This window comes from Dermochelys coriacea, chromosome 1 (genome assembly GCF_009764565.3).
Source record: "Dermochelys coriacea isolate rDerCor1 chromosome 1, rDerCor1.pri.v4, whole genome shotgun sequence".
Lineage (NCBI taxonomy): Eukaryota > Metazoa > Chordata > Testudines > Dermochelyidae > Dermochelys > Dermochelys coriacea.
This window is the reverse complement of record NC_050068.2, coordinates 113,329,633-113,348,212: the sequence shown is the minus strand read 5'-3', so window position 1 is coordinate 113,348,212 and position 18,580 is coordinate 113,329,633. Positions and strand designations below refer to the sequence as shown.

Here is an 18,580-nt window from a genome sequence, read left to right as displayed (position 1 = left end):
ACAGTGTTACCCATACACACTGTAACACCCATTGTTTCATATTCTGTGTGTGTGTGTGTGTGTGTGTGTATATATGTGTGTGTGTGTGTGGGTGTGTGTAATCTTCCTACTGTATTCTCCACTGAATGCATCTGATGAAGTGAGCTCACAAAAGCTTATGCTCAAATAAATTTGTTAATCTCTAAGGTGCCACAAGTCCTCCTTTTCTTTTTGCAGATACAGACTAACACGGCTATTACTCTGAAACCTGTAAAATAAGGATAATTCTTAGTTAGGAAGAGCATGTGATGATGAACTTGTCTGTGAAACTTTGGAAGAATGTGCTATAGAAGGACAATTTATTAAAATATTAGGGATGAAACTTTAAAGAATGGGTGCTTAAGTTAGGCACATACGACATTATCTTGCATCACTGAACTCAAGGTTACCATTACTGTTGATCTCAATGGGAACAGGATCAGAGCCCTAAATCCTTATTGAGGTTCCTAAGTAAGTGGCCCAATTTTTCAAAGCACCCATCAGTTTCATTTTTGAAAATTTGCGTCACATATTTCGGAGCCTAACTGGGGCACGTATTTAAAGGAGAAAAAAAGTCTTGGTCTGTGCGTTTGGAGGTTATTGCCTTCTTTGAGGCAACAATTATTGCTCTTCGGGCATTTAAAAAAAATCTGCAGCCAGCACTTTTAGAACATTTAAGAGTAATTGTCATGCAAGTGTATGGAACTGAGTAACTGACATGTGAGCGATATCAAGGTAACTTGGTGCAAGTTACTCATTCTTCCTTCACTATGAACACATTTTGCATTTGAGTCATGCTTGCAAAATTGTTACGAAAATTTACCAGTGGAGGTACAAATTCTACTAACCTGAATTTACAATATTTTAATGAAAGCAATATTTTACTTGCTAGTTTCCCCCAAAAAATGTATTTACCGTGTGTGTGGAGTTTTGCAAGGCAGAATCAAGTCAGACTATGGGAAATGCTTCAGGAATGAGTCCTGATTAAGTTATCTGTTTCAGAGTTTTGTGACTGATAATGTGGCACTCCCTAAATTAGTAGATAACGGCCCAATCCTTAAAACATTTCCACACAGGTGCAACGTTATTTACACAAGTAGTCTTATTTAAATCAAATAGAGTAGTGATGTGGAATGCAGCTAATGTTGGTACATTGATTACTTGTGTGAGTACTATTTGCAGTGTTTGTACAATATGGTTTCAATCCAAGGATCCAATTCTGCACTTAATGGTGGAGTAAAATCTTTAGCAGAAGCCACAAAAAAGACACTGCTGTCTTCCTCTTTAACTGTGATATAGCAAGGTTTCTCCTGAGAGAAGTAGCTGCTTTGCCTGCTAGTTCACAACTACACTTAAGTGCCCTTACCACAATTCAATTCAATTGTATAAAATAGGTACACTGACCATCACATTTTTATCTAATATGTATTTAAACACCCATATTTTAACCAAGCTTTATACCAAAGTTTTTTTCATAATTCATGAAGTAATTTCATCTAGTCATATATCTAAGTGCATTCTGTATTAACAGGAAAAAGAGCAGAACATTACTGCAGCCAGCTCCAGGAAGACCTCCACTCACTGTGCAGCCACAGGGGTTAAAAAGCAAACAAAATGTTAGGATACATATGGAATGGAGACTAATTGGAGAGTAAAATAATGCCAGTGTATAAACCAATGGTATGCGCTCATCTGGAATACTATGTGCAGATTGGATCGGATAAGGATAAAGCATAAATAGAGGGAGTTCAGGCATGGGTGCTGAGATTGATCCGAGACATGGATAAGCTCTCATACGTAAAGATATTGAAAAGACTGGCATATTTACCAGAGAGATGTGCTAGGATTTTCAGAAGAGCTCCAGGAACTAGAACTTCAATGGGATTTCAGTGTCTAACTTTCCTAGGCTCCTTTGAAAATCCTAGCTGAGATGAATGGGAGAGGACCTGATAAATGTGTAGAAAACAATGACTGGTACAGAGAAGATAGATTGGGAACTTCTGTTCACCCTGTCTCATACTGTGAGACAGTAAATGAAATTGAAAGGCAATTCAAATCTTGTAAATTATTATTTATTATATTTTATTATATATTTATATTTTCACACAATGCAAAACTAGCTTGTGGAACTCACTGCAATCTCATTGAGGCCAGAAGCTGAGAAGGAGTCCAAAAAGGATTAGACATTTATGGATAGTAAGAATATCCAAGTTATAATAGTAAGTATACGGTAAAAGAAGTACCCCGAGGAATTTTGGAAGGAATATAAACCCTTAACATGCTGTAGGGCATAAGCTAACCTCTACTGTTGGGGAATAGGAGTAAACTTTCCCTGGGGAACCTTATATCATAACTAACTACTTGTTCTGAAGCATCTGGTACTGGTCCCTGTTGATGACAGACTACTGGACTAGGTTGACCACTGTTCTGATCCAGTCTCGTAATTCGGCAATTCCTATATTTCTGTGTTCCTGTTATTGGAAACAAGTATGACAGATTTTTGGAGTCCATCTAGATTTAAAATTATATATAACTGAATACCCTCAATTTTAAATATATATATTTAAAATAGCCATTCAATTAACCCTATGCAATATGAATTCTCTAACCAACTTTCATGCTAAAAATAAAGCAAAGCAAAATAAATTAAAATCTTAGTAAACTAAACAGCATCTGTTGTTCATCTTGTTAAATTGCCATCTTCACAATAAATCCTGAGTTGCACAGTTTATATTATTGAATGCTGGATGCAGGGTCAGAAAAGGTGGGTAAATATGCATTTATTTTGTGGATTTCTAATAGTGCACTACAGTGCTGCACTTAATTGTATGTTACCAGCTGCTTCGTTATTCAGTTTATTTTTACTTTTTCTGCAAATGAAATATTCCTTTTATTACAAGTCAGAAACTTAGGAGTCAACGGGATATTTCTGGTTAACAGCAGGCTGCCTCTTTCTATATAGTTCAAGTGTGTTGCTCACTTTGAGCCTTTTAAGGCATGGGTCCTCAACCTCATTATAGACTCACCCTACTAGTGTGAAGAAATAGAGGCCCTGTAATGTTTACTATGGTTTGATGCACTCTTGTGTTCTGTGTATGACAGAGCCATTGAGCTTCTTTATGCTACACAGAACAGCTCTGTGCACTCGAATTCCCTTGTGCATCTAGCTATCATTTCCAATTAACAGGAGGATAGACTGAACATGAGAGTTCCTTCAGGCCTGAGCTCAATAGAACCTCCCAGTGTCGTGTTTGTTATCAGGAGCTCTAAAGAATAATTTTCCAGTCCTGGGTGGTGTTCCCTGAATGCCTGTCAGCTTTATTTTGCTCTTGTCAAAGCATCTGTTATAGGGATACAGATATGTGCTAATTGGTCCAACTTAAAAATAAACCATACGAATTCCTACTACTACTAACAGCAGAGAGTATCTCTGCAGACATTTTTCTACCAAATGCTCTTTTTAGGTATTTCTCTATCTAAGGGAGAACACAATTTCCAAACAGGGAGAGACAGGAATAAATTACTTTTGTGTCCCCTGTTTGTGTATGGACCAGACCACTTGCAGCGATTTTGGAAACGTACTTTCTCCGGGAGTCTTTCTGGAGCACAAACTGCTTGATCGATAATGATATGTCAAGTTTGCAGTATATTTGAAAGATCTAAGGTTGGCTGTAGAGTAATATTTCCTGAAAGTAGGGTGGCAAAAGTGCTTTCACTTTTTATTAAGATGGCCACCATCCAAGTCATGCTTTACACCAGGCTTGTAACAGTCAGTCTGGAATTCCCTACGGGTCTAGGAGTCCTGCATTCCTCACCAGGTGGACAGAAATATAGGATCACGGCTAAAGGCACAATGTCAACTTGAAAATCACATTTCTGAGAATCAGAAAACTTTGTACCTACTATAGTGACAAGCTAACAAGTAAGATTACAAAAACCAAAAGAGATGGGGGAAGAAGAGTCTCCTCTACTTTTTTAATTTGTTTATTTTATGTATTGATGATACTTTGTGTATAGTCAGTTTCACAGTGTCCCTGTAAGTTTTATAACATGTATCAATGCATAGCCATGTACTAATAACATCATATCAACCTATACTGAGAGTTTTGGTGCCAATATAGTGAAGGGACAATAAAACATAACCCTAAAACACTGATATCAATCTGCAGAATGTAAATCAGTAAGTTCAAGTGAACATGAACGCACATGCTTAGTGATGATGCCTGTCACATCAGTCATTACTCTTACTTTTAGTGTGGTAACTCTGTAATCAGAAAAACTATTTTGTCACATGGCTTCTTTTCATGTGTCTGCTCCTGTAGGACATGAGGCTAGTACAGATGGCGCGGATTTGTGGGGAAAGGACATAGGGAAACTCTATCCACCTGCAGAAGGAAATAGAGAGAAAAATGCCTCCTAAATGCTCAAGGAGGAGGACCTGCATTTTAAGAAGATTTGAGTTTTACTTGGATAACAATTCATGATTTTGCTAAATCAGGCACAAACATTGGAGAGTTTTGCTTCTGAGGTGTGGGGGTGGTTTTTGGTTTTTTAAAAATATTTAGCAACCTATGGCAGGGCCAGAGGATGCTGGTGCAATTAACATTGCAAACTTAATTATTATTTATATTAGAGTAGCACCTGGAGGCCTCTCTCAATTTGGGTGGTGTTTAGCAGAAACTGTCTTAAGGAGAGGATCCTCGAAGGAAGACTTTTTACTATATATCTTCCTACTAAGTTATTAAAAACTGGGAGATTTGCAACTAGTTAGTGATTATTTTAAGATAAGATTTTCTACCTGGAAACTTTTGATTCTTGGAACTCCTGTATATGTCTTAAAAATGTGTATTGTGGTATTAGTTACCAGGGATTGAGGGTTTTCACTGCTAGGTAAACAGTAGAATCAGCCACAGTGTACCGCAGAAATGAGCTAAAAATAGATTAAAACAAACAATATGCCTGCTTGACACAAACAGAAGAGATGGAAAACCTGTTCAAAAAAAGAACAGGAGTACTTGTGGCACCTTAGAGACTAACAAATTTATTTGAGCATAAGCTTTGGTGGGCTACAGCCCACTTCACTGGATGCATGCAGTGGAAAATACATTAGGACAATTTTATATACATAGAGAACATGAAACAATGCGTGTTACCATACACACTGTAAGGAGAGTGATCAGTTAAGGTGAGCTATTACCAGCAGGAGAAAAAAAAAATCTTTTGTAGTGATAATCAAGATGGCCATTTCCAGCAGTTGACCAGAACGTGTGAGGAACAGTAGGGGGGAAAAATAAGCAAGAGGAAATAGTTTTACTTTGTGTAATGACATATCCACTCCCAGTCTTTACTCAAGCCTAATTTATTGGTGTCCAGTTTGCAAATTAATTCCAATTCAGCAGTCTCTGAGTCTGTTTTTGAAGTTTTTTTTGTTGTAATATTGCGACTTTTAGGTCTGTAATCGAGTGACCAGAGAGACATAAGTGTTCTCTGACTGGTTTTTGAATGTTATAATTCTTGACATCTGATTTGTGTCCATTTATTCTTTTATGTAGAGACTGTCCAGTTTGGCCAATGTACATGGCAGAGGGGCATTGCTGGCACATGATGGCATATATCACATTGGTAGATGTGCAGGTGAACGAGCCTCTGATAGTGTGGCTGATGTAATTGGGCCCTATGATGGTGTCCCCTGAATAAATATGTGGACAGAGCTGGCAACGGGCTTTGTTGCAAGGATAGGTTCCTGGGTTAGTGTTTTTGTTGTGTGGTGTCTGATTGCTAGTGAGTATTTGCTTCAGGTTGGGCGTATGTAGATTTGCGTGCAGTGGCAATGATCCCCAAACAGAGTTTACGTGTATAGATAGAGCTCCATTGTATCACTCAATAACACAAAACAGGAAGCATTCAGATTTCATACTCTTATATGTTCATGTCCAGATCCTTATACGTAATCTGTTTTATAGCGTTATGCTGTATGACGTTACTGAGTGTTTGGCACATTTGATTTGTGCTAACATAAGACAGGTTGGATGACTCACTGCAGAATACTGGCTTTTCATTCCTAGTGCCCTCAGTGACGTTCAGCATGAGAACTAAGCTTGGGATCTCAAGTAGATAGTGAAGAGCAGTCTGCATCATAAAATCGCCACCTGGCTAGACAGTTCAGTGTGACTCACCCTGCTGTATAATAGTTCATAAAGATAAAAATTCTCTGATCCTTAGAGAATCATAATAGAGTAGTATACAGGAGCTAATGTGTAAATGTTATACTATTCCTAATTTATGCTTAATATTCACTGTTTGTTTTGTTTTTTAGTTTCCAGTTTAAAATGCTTCCTATTGCCTCCATTTTAATGGTTGTCTCAATTTGTAAATTACCGAACATTTTGTAGTAAACATAATGATATGTCTGGTTTTAACATAGTTAGCATTTGCATCTGGTTATGATGGATCGGCAACATTTGAAAGAAGAGCCATTTTTTTGTTTTTGTCTTTGACCAAAATATTTCAAGACCCGCATCACATGCAAAGCTCCTTGTAGAGTTAGAATTTCTCAACTAATAATAATTGAACATATTAAAGTTATAACTGCTCACCAGTACTTCTAATGTGACTTCTGCCATTTGAATTTGAATATAAACAGAAGGGGGCTCTGGGCTGGGGTAAGGGATTGAGGTACAGAAGGGGTTGTGGGGTCAGGGAGGAAGCTTGGGTACAGGAGGTGGTTCTGAGCTGGGTCAGCGAGTTGGGGTGTAGGAAGGGGTAAGAGGTGCAGGCTGTGGCTGGGAGACTCTTACCACAGGTGGCTCCCGTCTAGCGGTGAAGCAGGGCTCTAGCTCCACGCTTCTCCCAGAAGCGGCTGGCACGTTTCTGCGTGCCCCTGGTTCGGGGGAGGCAGTTGTGCACACTGCCTCTGCCCCCAGCACTGTCCTCGCAGCTCCCATTGGCGGATTAAAGATTTTGCCATCCCTAGGCCCTGAAATAATTGCCGCCCCAGCTCACCTCCACTCCGCCTCCTTCCCTGAGCGCGCCGCCGGGTCCTGCTTCTCCCCGCTCCCTGCCAGTGCTTGTGCGTGAAACAGCTTTGCGAAGGAGCAGGGAAGAGGGGGGAACGCGGCGCGCTCAGGAGAGCAGGCGGGGCTGGGGCGGGGATTTGGGGAAGCGGATCAATAGGGGCAGGGAGGGGGTGGAGAATGGGAGTGGAGTTGGGGCGGGGGCAGAGGGCGCGAACCGGCACTGAGGGAAGCAGCCTCTGGTTGCTATTGTAAATTTGCCGCCCTAGACCTTGTCGTTAATACGCCACTGGGCGGGGGCGGTGCTTGTGGGCGTGGACAGCACACGGAGACCTGCTGGCCCCCTCCCCCCAAAGGGTGCGCGGAGACTTGCCAGGAGCCAGCTGCTTCCAGGAGAGACGTGGGGCCAGAGCCCTGCTTCGCTGCCGACTAGGAGCTGCCTGTGGTAAGTGAGAGCTTGCACCTTGCACCCCCTCAAAAAACAGCTGCCCGCAAGGGGGCAGCCAAAGAGCTTCATGCGGCTCTGGAGCCGCAGGTTCTCGTCCCCTGGGTTATGAGATGCCTGAAGGCACCCATACATGAGCAGTTCCTCCCCTTCATTCCAAGCTATGTTTGCCTATATATTATTATAGTAGTTGTTTTACAGCACTACCTTCACTTCCTTGAAATCGTTTCCCATCTGTTTCTGTGAAGACGAGCCTGAACCAGAAAATTACGTCTGAACCACCCTGGACTTTGAGAAAGTTCAAGCCATGTGTTTAGCCTCAAACTCTGTAATAGGCCAGTTTGAAGCTCCAAATCTAGAACTTTGTTGAGAAAGAGATCAGATATGAACTTCCTTAGCCTCATCAGTTTGTCAGATTGATTGAATGGAAGTTCTCTTCCTACATTTTTCTGTATGTTATACTACTGAGCTGGAAAGTTGTTTCACGCAGTAAATTGCAGAGATTTTTAACATGAACATTCTCCTGCACTTATTTCCTCCAATATGCAGCGCCATTCTTTCAGGAAGTGCAGAGTACAGAGGAGATCAGAGGAGTTCAGGGAAAATGCTTCCTAGTAGGAAAGCTGTTTATAAGTTGATCCAGTAATTCAAAGGTTAATTCCTGCCAGTAGCACTGTATGTTGCATCAGATTTTCTGTATCCTATCTGACTTAAATATTGTCTGACATAATGTAAATGATAACAGAGAGCAAAAGCTTTAGACTCTCAGCTTTTTAAAAGCTCAGTTAATACTGTAACAAATAATGTATTGCATGCTTAATGTTAACGTAAGGTAGCTCGATTTAGTATGCAAGGGGTTGCTCAGTTTGTCTACCACAAAAACCTGTTTCTGTATGTCTCATCTTTGTTATAGCCAAGTCATCTTTTACATTTTAATTGCATCTGGGAATGATACAGTATTATGATGGTATGTATATTATTGATGTGAAATGTGAAGTACACTTTTATTCCTCTAACTTCTAGTTTGTTTCCCATTTTCAGTTTGAAGGAAGGAAGTATTGTGAACATGATTTTCAGATGCTTTTTGCCCCTTGCTGTCATCAGTGTGGTAAGTTTTATAGTGATCATTTAATGTAAGTTCAACATATAACCTTGGAAAAGAATGCAGTCCTTGTGATTACACCGAGCACACCGAGTCAGATTATTCTGCCAGCCTGAGTTCCCTTTACCTGGCATTGCTGGGATAGGCTCCCCAGCGTTTTCCAGCCAAGCACACAGGCAGGGCCACACCCAGCTGCACAGAGAGCCAGAGATCTTCTCTGGGAAGGCTGTTTAAGGGGCTTGCCACAGCACCCAGATGTCCACCCTCCCAAGTACAAACCCAAAATTATATGAAATTAGCCTCTTCCCTACAGTGTGGAGGAGGGTATACGCAACTTCTTGTCCCCCCAATTAGAAATCATATAAACTGGGTTATATTATAAACCAGAAATAAAGTTATTAACTATAAAAGGTGTATTTTAAGTAGTTTAGGAGGTAGCAGACAGAACAAGGCAGATTACTAAGAAAATAAAACAGAGCACACAAACTAAGCTTAATACACTAAAGAAACTGGTTACATGTAAGTTCTCACCCTAAATGTGATTCTAATAATCTTCTTCACAGGCCAAATGCCTTTCCAGCGGGGTTCACTTCTTTCCTCCAGTTCAGTCTTTGTTGTTTCCAGCAGTCATCTTGGGTTGGGTAGCAGGGGAGAACTGATGACCTGGGTTACCTCACTCCCCACCCTTAAATAGGATTTGCATAAGGCGGGAGTCCTTTGTTTCCTAGTTTGACCCCCCTTTCCTTACAGTGGAAAGTTAAAAGAAGTCCCAAGTAATGTGTTTTAGTATCATGTGACAAGACCACCTGACTCTGTGGGGCCCTTGTAGCCATTCTTCACAGGCTGACCCACAGGTTCACAGGAAGACTAAGCTTTTTTTTACAGTCCATTGTCCTTGTTGATGGGCCATCCTCCCTGTCTGGCTTTTCCATTGTTGTATCTGAAGTGTTGGCAGTGGGCATCCCCCAAAGTAGCACAGTTGAAATACAGATACGTAGTCAATATTCCTAATTTCAGTTACAGAAATGATACATGCATATAAATAGGATAATCACATTCAGTAAATCATAACCTTTCCAATGATATCTCACGTGAGCCATCTTGCATAAAGTATATCTGTTATGTCATATTTATATCAAAAGCATATTTTCATAAAGAATATGGAATGACACATCACACCCTTATTGCCTGCTCCTCCCATAATCGTTTCTCAGCTTTCTTCAACACTGTCCTGTGCATGGAATGCCTTTCCTGAGCTGGTCTGAAAAGTCACTACCCTCCCCTCATTTAAATCTCTCCTGAAGCCTCATTGTTTTCTTGACATCCACAGGAAGCTACTTATTTCACTTATTTATCTTGTGTGTAAACTGCTTATTTGTATGAAGGGAAGAGGTTGAATGCTGGCAGAGAGAGGCTTATGGACACTATATCTAAAGCTAGGGATTGCTCTGGGCAAAGGGGGTTGAATGGTGAAGGAAAGATGTGGGAAGGGGAATTTAGTGTGTATAACAAATAAACAAACAAACACTCAAATGTATGACTAACTAGACTGATGACGGAGTTTGTTGTTTCTGTAGACCAACCACATTGCACAGATGAGGGGCTCAATGCATTCCTCCATTCTCCCCACAAGCTCCTGGTGTGCCGTCCCCCCACCCTAATTCTGCTGCCTTCTTGGTCATCTCTCCCCTTGACAAATCTCTCTGCCTGCAATACCAAATGGATACTGTTTAGATGAACTAAAACAGTTGTGACTGGGCAAAGGTAAATGATCTTGCCTGAGGGAGGCACAGTGTGGATGGAGCCACAGTGCAACTCTCAAGTCTCACTCCTACTCAACCAATATAGCTCCTGATCTGAAGGAGCCCCCAATCTTCCAGTCCTAAACCTTCACGCCCCCAGCAGTCTGGCAAAGCACCTCAGTCTTGATCAGCAGTTCCATTTGCTGATTCATTTCACCAATGGGATTGAAGCAAGGCTTAAATTTCCTCCCAGTATTTCCTGGAGCCTTGAACTTCAGCCCCACGGGAGGTGCTGGGGCATGGGGCTTCTGCCCCGCGGTGCACGCTGGGGCTTGGGGCTCTGCTCACACCAGGGCTTCTGCAGGTTTCAAAATATTTACTGGAATTCCACACTGGATGGCTCCAGCTGAATTTAAGCCCTGGATTGAAGTATGAAAATGCAATGGAGGGAGCGAATAATGACTGGTTGAGTTACCTCTGATCTCACAATGCTTCTCTGCCTGGAGCACCGTATGAGCATTTGTGTGCAACTCAGGCTTCTTCTTCGAGTGCTGGTCCCTGTCGGTATTCCACTGTGGATACGCATGCACTCCATGCATCCAGAGCCAGAGAATTGTGAAAGCAGCATCCGTTGGTCCACACATGCACCCTGGCTCACCTTGTGCCTCCTAATTAGGAAATAAAGGGTGGGGCTGACCAACCGCCTCTCCAGTTCCTTCTCACTGCCGCTTGGTCCAGGTTGGGTCCTCCAGTATCCGAAGCTTTAGCTTCTTTATCTGTGAAAATATATTTAGATATCTGTAAATAGCTTTTTTATATTCTAGTTTTTATCTGACAGTTTTAGCGTTTTATAGTTAGTCTCCCCTGACCTGGAGAGCATGCCCCCATGCCGATACCCCATTTGGGTACTGGACTACGCCCAGGACTTTGGGCTTCAAAATTTCTGCTTCCTGCCTGCAATCCTTCTCAGTCAGTAATGACCACCAACAGTGCTTATACTGCTTCAGGGAAGCCCCCATCACAGTAAGGTGTAGTATTAGCTGTACCCAGAAAGCATCTAATAAAAAAGATCACAAAGCTACAATCGGACCCAGGCCAGGGACCCCTCCCACTACACTGAACTGATAAAGCAAGGAGCATGCCTCCTGCCACTAGGTCCAACTCAGGCACAAAGGAGTTTACTCCCATAAATCCCTTGTCAGGATCTTGTCAGGGAAGCAGGGAGCATTCTCATAAGCATAAGTCTGAGTCTTCCTCCAAATCCACTTCAAAAAAGCTGGATTCAGTCCTACCTAAACTGACCACTAGCTCAGCCCAAGGGTGCTTAGTATGTCCTAAGTCTCAGAGGCATGACCCTGGGCCCTCCAGTACCTCCCAAGCACAAATCCTGGGATCTGCCAGCACTGACAAAGACCAGTTGCCAAGAGCATCAGTTACCCACGGTACCATCTCTGCTTTCAGTGGTTTTGGCACGGACTGTCTCTTTTGCAGCTCTGGGGGTTTGGGTGGACAGGACACCTCTCTCTCTCTCTCTCTCTAGGAAGAGCCAAGACCTACAGTTCTCCTGAGGACATCTTCGCTCTCCCAGACCCAGAGTCTCTCACTCCATCGGGTCCCCCCATTTTGAGAAAGGTTATAACTCCACCAGGGGAGCTGGCCTATGGGAGGAATCTGTCTCCTATACCATCTTCAGGCTGTGATTTCTCCTCCAGTGGCACTCTCAGTACCACCATTGGAACTGGAATTGGCTTTCTTCTTATCGGGAGATTCTGAATCACCCACTGAACCATTATGCCTTCTTCCTGCAAGACACACCTTCCTGGTCAGAAGACTTGGCCCAGCTTGAGACCAACCTCTGCCTCCTCATCTGCCTCAGAACTGTTGGTACCTCATGCCATGGGGACCACCACAACCCCCCCCCCCATTCAATCCATCCTATTGGCCATACTCTGGGCCATGGGACCAGTACCATCTTGTAGTAGGTCCAGTCTGCTAGGAAGTCATCCCTTTCCTCCCCTTTGAGGAGACAATACGAGCTGTCCTCAGATCCTGCTGAGGAAGAGTATGCTCCGGATCCAGTGGTTCCATTGGATCTGATAAGATTGGCGTTTTTATCACCAGATGAGGTACTGACCCTGATGTCTCCACCCTGCTCCCCAATGACTATAAGCCATTCCAGGAACTCCTTTGCAGATTCCTCTTGAGGAGGTTCAGGGTCCTCAACACAAGCTCCTGGACATCCTTCAGTCCTCCAGCTCCAGTAGAATAGCGGTCTTGGTTAACAAAGCCATCCTGGAGTCAGCTAGAGTGGTCTGGCATACCCCAGCCATACCCCTAGCGCTAAGAGGGCAGAGAAATGGTACTATGTCTCAGACAAAGGTGCGAAATTTCTGTTCTTTTTTGAGTGATTGCTCATGTGTATTCCACAATAGGTGTGCGTGCTCGCCACATGCACCGGTGCCGGAAGTTTTTCCCCTAGCAGTACCTGTAGGGGGGATCGGCCCCCCGCGGTGCCTGCCTGGCACAGTATAAGTGGGGCTGTGCTCCCCCCACCCTCAGTTCCTTCTTGCCACCAGTGAAGGTGCGTCGGAACTGCTCAGCTTCAGCTTTGCTGCAGCTCGTCCCCAGAACTCTTCGTTTGTTCAGTAGTACCTGTAGTTAGTTAGCTAATTCAGTTAGTTTAGTTAGTCATTGAGCCTGGGCTGCAGCATGCCCCGTGCCCCAGACTTTAAGTCATGCGGCTCTTGTAGGTGCTCTATGCTTGGGAGAAACCCATATCAGCGAAATGTGCAAGATCTGCAAGTCTTTCAAACCCCGGACTAAAAAAGAAAGGGACATTAGGCTCCGGGCCATTCTGATAGAGTCAGAGCTGGCCCCGACCCCAGCATACCGTTCCGAACCGGTACACACCACCGTGGCATTGGTACGCGGAGACCTTCCGGTACCACTGTGCAGTCAGCACCGCTCCCCGTCCATGGGGCATACCCAGAGGACCGGAAAGACTCCCTCTTCACAACGGCACCAAGGGAAGTCTGAGACAGAGGCTAGGCCCATGTCAGGTAGTCCTCGATCCCCATCGGGCCCTAGGCCTCCTACTCATGTTGAGCGGAGTAGCCCGGCTCCTTCAGAGCAGGCCTCTCCGGATGCCATCTATGCCCGAAGCACTCAAGGCGGACAGGGACGTCACGTCAGCCCTACGCTCCAGAGGCAAGCTGCCGCTGGGATCACAGCAGTCGCCACTGGCCCGGTACCAGTCTCGGTCGAGGGAACATTCCCGACATGGCTCACCGCCCAGTGACCGTTCAGGGCTCAGTCCATGTGGCTTGCTCTCGATGCCAGCCAGACTGTCCAGATGGGTGCCTTCTGACCGGGACTCCCAGCACCGCTCATCTTCATGAAGCGAATATCAATGGGACTATGGCGGATGTCACCAATGGTCCTCATCTCGCAGTCGATGCCATTCCCGCTCGGATTCCCGTTCCAAGTCACCGTAGCCCTGGGTGTCGATAGCTGGAGTCTCGCCGACGCAGGTCCGCCCGTTGAGGCCGTTCATGGAGCAGCTGCTACCGTCGGTTCTGCTCCTCCACGTCGAGATCACGGTCCCTTGGCCAATTTAGGTCCCAGCACCGTCAATACTCCCAGTCCAGAGGCAGCAGCGGATCATATGCCAGCCCGGCCTCCCCTCACAGCTGCCCATCTACAGGCCAAGCTAGCCAGCCCGAACAGCCGGCCCTGCTGGTGCTGCAGCAAGCGCAATGGCACCAAGTGTTATGGCCGGCCCAGTGGTACCAGTGGGCACCGTGGCCTTCAGCACAGCCCCCAGTGGGGGCTCGCTCGGTAGCTGGGGCCTCGGAAGCACTGTCAGCGTCCATCTTTAGACCGCCAGAATAAAGGTCGGTGTGTCCTCGGTACCGTGCCGGGAGTCCGACCAGGTGGTGGATCCTCCGGTGCCAGACGACACCCAAAGCACCGCACCAGCTTTGCCCCGTCTGGAGGAGCTGATTGCGGCCCCGCCCCCTTCTGTCCCACAGGAGTACTACCAGGCTCCTAAAAAGGGTGGCAGCGAGCCTCCACCTCCAGTCTGAAGAGATGGAAGGACCCTCAGACTCCCTGTTCAATGTGCTGTCTCCTTCAGCACTTGTCAGGTTGGCCTTGCTGCTCCAGGAAGGGGTGGCAAGAATTTCAAATGCCCTGTGGCAAACACCAGCCTCATTGGCTCCCATCTCTAAAAAGGCAGAGCGCAAGTACTTTGTACCCATGAAAGGACACGAGTATCTGTATACCTACCTGGCTCCCAACTCCTTGGTGGTCGAGTTGGTCAACCACCGTGAGCGGCAGGGGCAACCAGCCCCAACCCCCAAGAACAAAGACTCTCGGAGGCTGGATACTTTCGGGAGAAAAGTTTATTCGTCGTCAAGCTTTCAGCTACAAGTAGCAAACCATCAGGCTCTCCTGAATCGCTACGAGTTTAACCTCTGGGAATCTCTCCCCAAGTTTGAGGACTCCCTCCAGGAGCACGATAAGAAGGAGTTTAAGGCGCTCATGGAGGAAGGGACGGTGGCCACAAGGGCATCCCTGCAGGCCGCTTCGGATGCAGCAGACACAGCCGCACGGTCCATGGCCTTGGCAGTGTCCATGAGACGGGCGTCGTGGCTTCTGCTCTCTGGGTGCTCCAGTGAACCGCAGTCATCAATGCATGATCTCCCTTTCGACGGGAAGGCTCTGTTTGCTGAGGAAACAGACACAAGGCTGCATGGCATGAAGGACTCCCGCACGAACCTCTAGACCTTGGGCTTCTATGTCCCTTCTCCGGCAAAACCCAAGTCCAAGTCCTGCCCAGGCCGCCCTCCCGAAGTACAAGGCCGCCCTTAAAAAGCAGCGGGACTATAGAAAGCGCCTGCAATGGCAATCCTGGCCTGCCCCCCAGCCTGGGTTTTCTAAGGGGCAAGCAAGCGGGCAAAAGGCGCTTTTGACGGGACGCTTGGGGGTTCTCAGCAGGGACCTACCCCCAATAAAGCTCCTTTTCTCCAATCAGTTGTGTGCTTTCCTCCTGGAATGGTCGTGGCTCACCTCGGACCAATGGGTCCTCAACACCATCTCCCGGGGTTACACCCTTCAGTTTATCTCCACCCCCGTCCCTTCTGGGGGACTCCTCTCACAAGGCCCTGCTTGAGCAGGAGGTGAGGCAGCTCCTGGACCTAGGAGCTATAGAGGAAGTGCCCAAGGAGTTCCTGGGCAAGGGGTATTACTCCTAGTATTTCCTTATCCCGAAGGCCAAAGGGGAGCTCAGGCCCATCATGGACCTGCGAGGCCTGAACCACTACACGGTGAAACTCAAGTTCCGCCTGGTTTCCCTGGCCTCCTCCCTGGATCCCGGGGACTGGTACGCTGCCCTCGATCTACAGGACGCGTACTTCCACATCCACATATTCGAGAGGCACAGACACTTCCTTCCTTTCGTGGTGGGACAGAGTCACTATCAATTCACGGTCCTACCGTTTGGTCTGTCCACTGCCCCCAGGGTCTTTACAAAGTGTATGGCAGTGGTAGCGGCCTCCCTCAGAAACCAGGGGGTCCAAATATTCCCATATCTGGATGACTGGCTTGTCAAAGGCACCTCCCGGTCGCAGGTCAGTGATCATGTGGCGCTCCTCCTGTCCACATGTACTGCCCTGGGCCTGTTGATAAACAATGCCAAGTCCATGTTAGTCCCGGTCCAATGCATAAAGTTTATCGGGGCACTACTGGACACAATGTCAGCCAGGGCCTCTCTCCCACCAGACAGATTCAAGGCCCTGAAAGGGCTCATCGACTCGGTCACAAGGTTCCCGGTGACAACAGCCAGGGCTTGCCTGCAACTGCTGGGCCACCTGGCTGCGTGCATATATGTGGTCCGTCACGCCAGACTCAGAATGAGGCCCCTCCAGCTCTGGCTGGCCTCGCAGTTCTCCCAGGCCATGGACAGAATGGACAAAGTCCTCACCATGCTGAACTCGGTGATCACCTCCCTACGGTGGTGGTCCGGCCCAAACAACATGCCTCCAGGGGTCCCGTCAGGGATAGGGCCCCGCCATTGGAGCTGGTGTCCAATGCATCGGACCCTGGGTTGGGGGGCCCATGTGGGGAATTTTCAGACCCAAGGCCTGTGGTCTCTGCAAGACCTACCTCATCATATAAATGTCAAGGAACTCAGGGCAGTGCGACTGGCGTGTATGGCCTTCCGCTCAGACCTGGAGGGCAAGGTAGTCAGAGTCCTCACGGACAACACGGCCTCGATGTTCTATATCAACAGGCCAGGTGGTGCCTGATCCTCTGCCACGAAGCCCTCAGTCTGTTAGACTTCTGTATAGCCCACAACATCTACCTAAAAGCCTACCACCTGCCCGGCGCCCAGAATGTCAGGGTGGATCGCTTGAGCAGGAATTTTTCCTCTCAAAACTAGTGGTCTCTACATCTCATCATCTCTTCCGAAGGTGGGATACTCTCCAGATGGACCTATTTGCAACCGGGCAGAATCGACGATGCCCACGGTTCTGCTCCGGGGGGCCCTAGGGAGGGGAGCTATCTCTGATGCCTTTACCCTGTCCTGGTCAGGCCAGCTTCTCTATGCCTTTCCCCAGTTCCCTCTGATCGGCAAGGTCTTGGAGAAAATAAAGATGGACAAAGCCAGGATCTTCCTCGTTAACCGGCATTGCCCAGGCAACACGGGTACGGGACCCTCTTGGGGCTGGTGATAGCTCTGCCATGGCAGTTGCCTGTCCACCCAGACCTCCTCTCAGGACCAGGGCCGCCTTCTCCATCCCAACCTAGCAATGCTTCACCTCACGGCGTGGTTGCTCAGTGGCCAGGTGGTGAGGAAAGGACATGCTCGGAACAGGTTTAGCGCGTCCTCCTCGAAAGTAGACGGCCCTCCACTTGCCACTCCTGTGTGAAGAAGTGGTCTTGGTTTTTCAGGTGGGCCGCAGGCCAGCGTGTTTCCCCGATGGCTGCCCTAATCCAGTTTATCCTTGATTACCTCCTCCACCTGAGGGCCCAGGGACTGGTGCCCTCGTCAGTCAGGGTACACTTGGCGGCCATCTCGGCCTTTCATCCCCCGGTGCAAGGGCACACCGTGTTTTCCCATGCTATGACCGGCTGATTCCTTAAGGGTTTGGACCATCTCTACCCATATTCCAAGCCCCGGTTCCACAGTGGAACCTAAATCTGGTGGTGGTTCATCTCATGGGGGCCCCGTTTGAACCACTGGCCATGTGTTCCTGGTCTCGCCTCTCGTGGAAGGTGGCCTTCCTGGTAGCTATCACGTCGGCCAGGCAGGTCTCGGAGCTCAGGGCCCTAACAGGACACTTTGCAGGTCGATTACAAGTGGGAGCTACACAACTCTGTGATAATCAATATTTTCGCTCTGTGGGGGGACCTCCACGAGGGACCTATTTACCTCCCAAACAAAGAGGAAATGCTACGTATACTGCTCCAAAAGATCCTTTGGTCACCACTCACAAGGCAATGCTTTACTCCTTCCATTGTCAGACCATCTGAACTATGTCTCCCGCCACTACCACTCCTGCCTCAAGATTTGTGCACTATTTGATAGGACAATGCATGAGTTATTCTTATTGCCCCCAACTAACCCAGAAGTTTTGATTCCCGAACCTCCTACGCATGTTGTTTTTGGGTACTGATCATTATTCCTATGTTTCCCAGTCTTCTGAGTCGGAGGAATGGCAAAATCAGGCATCCCAACCCACATCTGCTTCCTCCCAGAGCTTGGTTTGTGGATAGGCATCATCCTTAGAGCAATTGTGTTCTGAAGCTGTACAGAACGTCCTTTCTAATAGTAGGAAAGATTCCACTAGAAAATATTACCTAACCAAGCTATCTGGGCGTATCAAAGATGTATTTCTCTAGAACCCACAGATATTCCTCTCATTCTGGACTGTATTCTTTCTGTGCAGACAATAAGATTGTCAGTTCCTCATGGGTTCATTTGGCAATCATCTGCCTTTACGGGGCTACTCGATCTTTGTGCACTCTCCGGCTAGCAAATTCTGGAAAGGTCTAATCAGAACCTTTCGGCCTATCAGAAAGCCTATTCCTCAATGGGACTTGAACCTTGTTTTCTCAGTGCTCACTAAGCCTCGATTTGAAACATTAGCTTCTTGTTTCATGTCTCTCCTATCCATGAAGGTCTCATTCCTGGTAGCCATCACCTCAGCCACGTGGGTTGGTGAGCTTGGGGCATTGATGGCAGATCCTCCTTACA

At 46.6% G+C, this 18,580-nt stretch overlaps 1 protein-coding gene across 12 annotated transcripts in view; it reads left to right on the top strand.

Annotated features, from left to right (window-relative positions):
* Nucleotides 1-18,580, top strand: part of LIMS1 (LIM zinc finger domain containing 1) — a 135,468-nt gene that overhangs the window by 91,228 nt on the left and 25,660 nt on the right. For all 12 annotated transcript variants that reach the window (XM_038406166.2, XM_043510197.1, XM_043510577.1 and 9 more), the window contains one exon: nt 8,518-8,584. In XM_038406166.2, the coding sequence (XP_038262094.1) occupies nt 8,518-8,584 (67 nt within the window). The remainder of the gene's footprint in view (nt 1-8,517; nt 8,585-18,580) is intronic.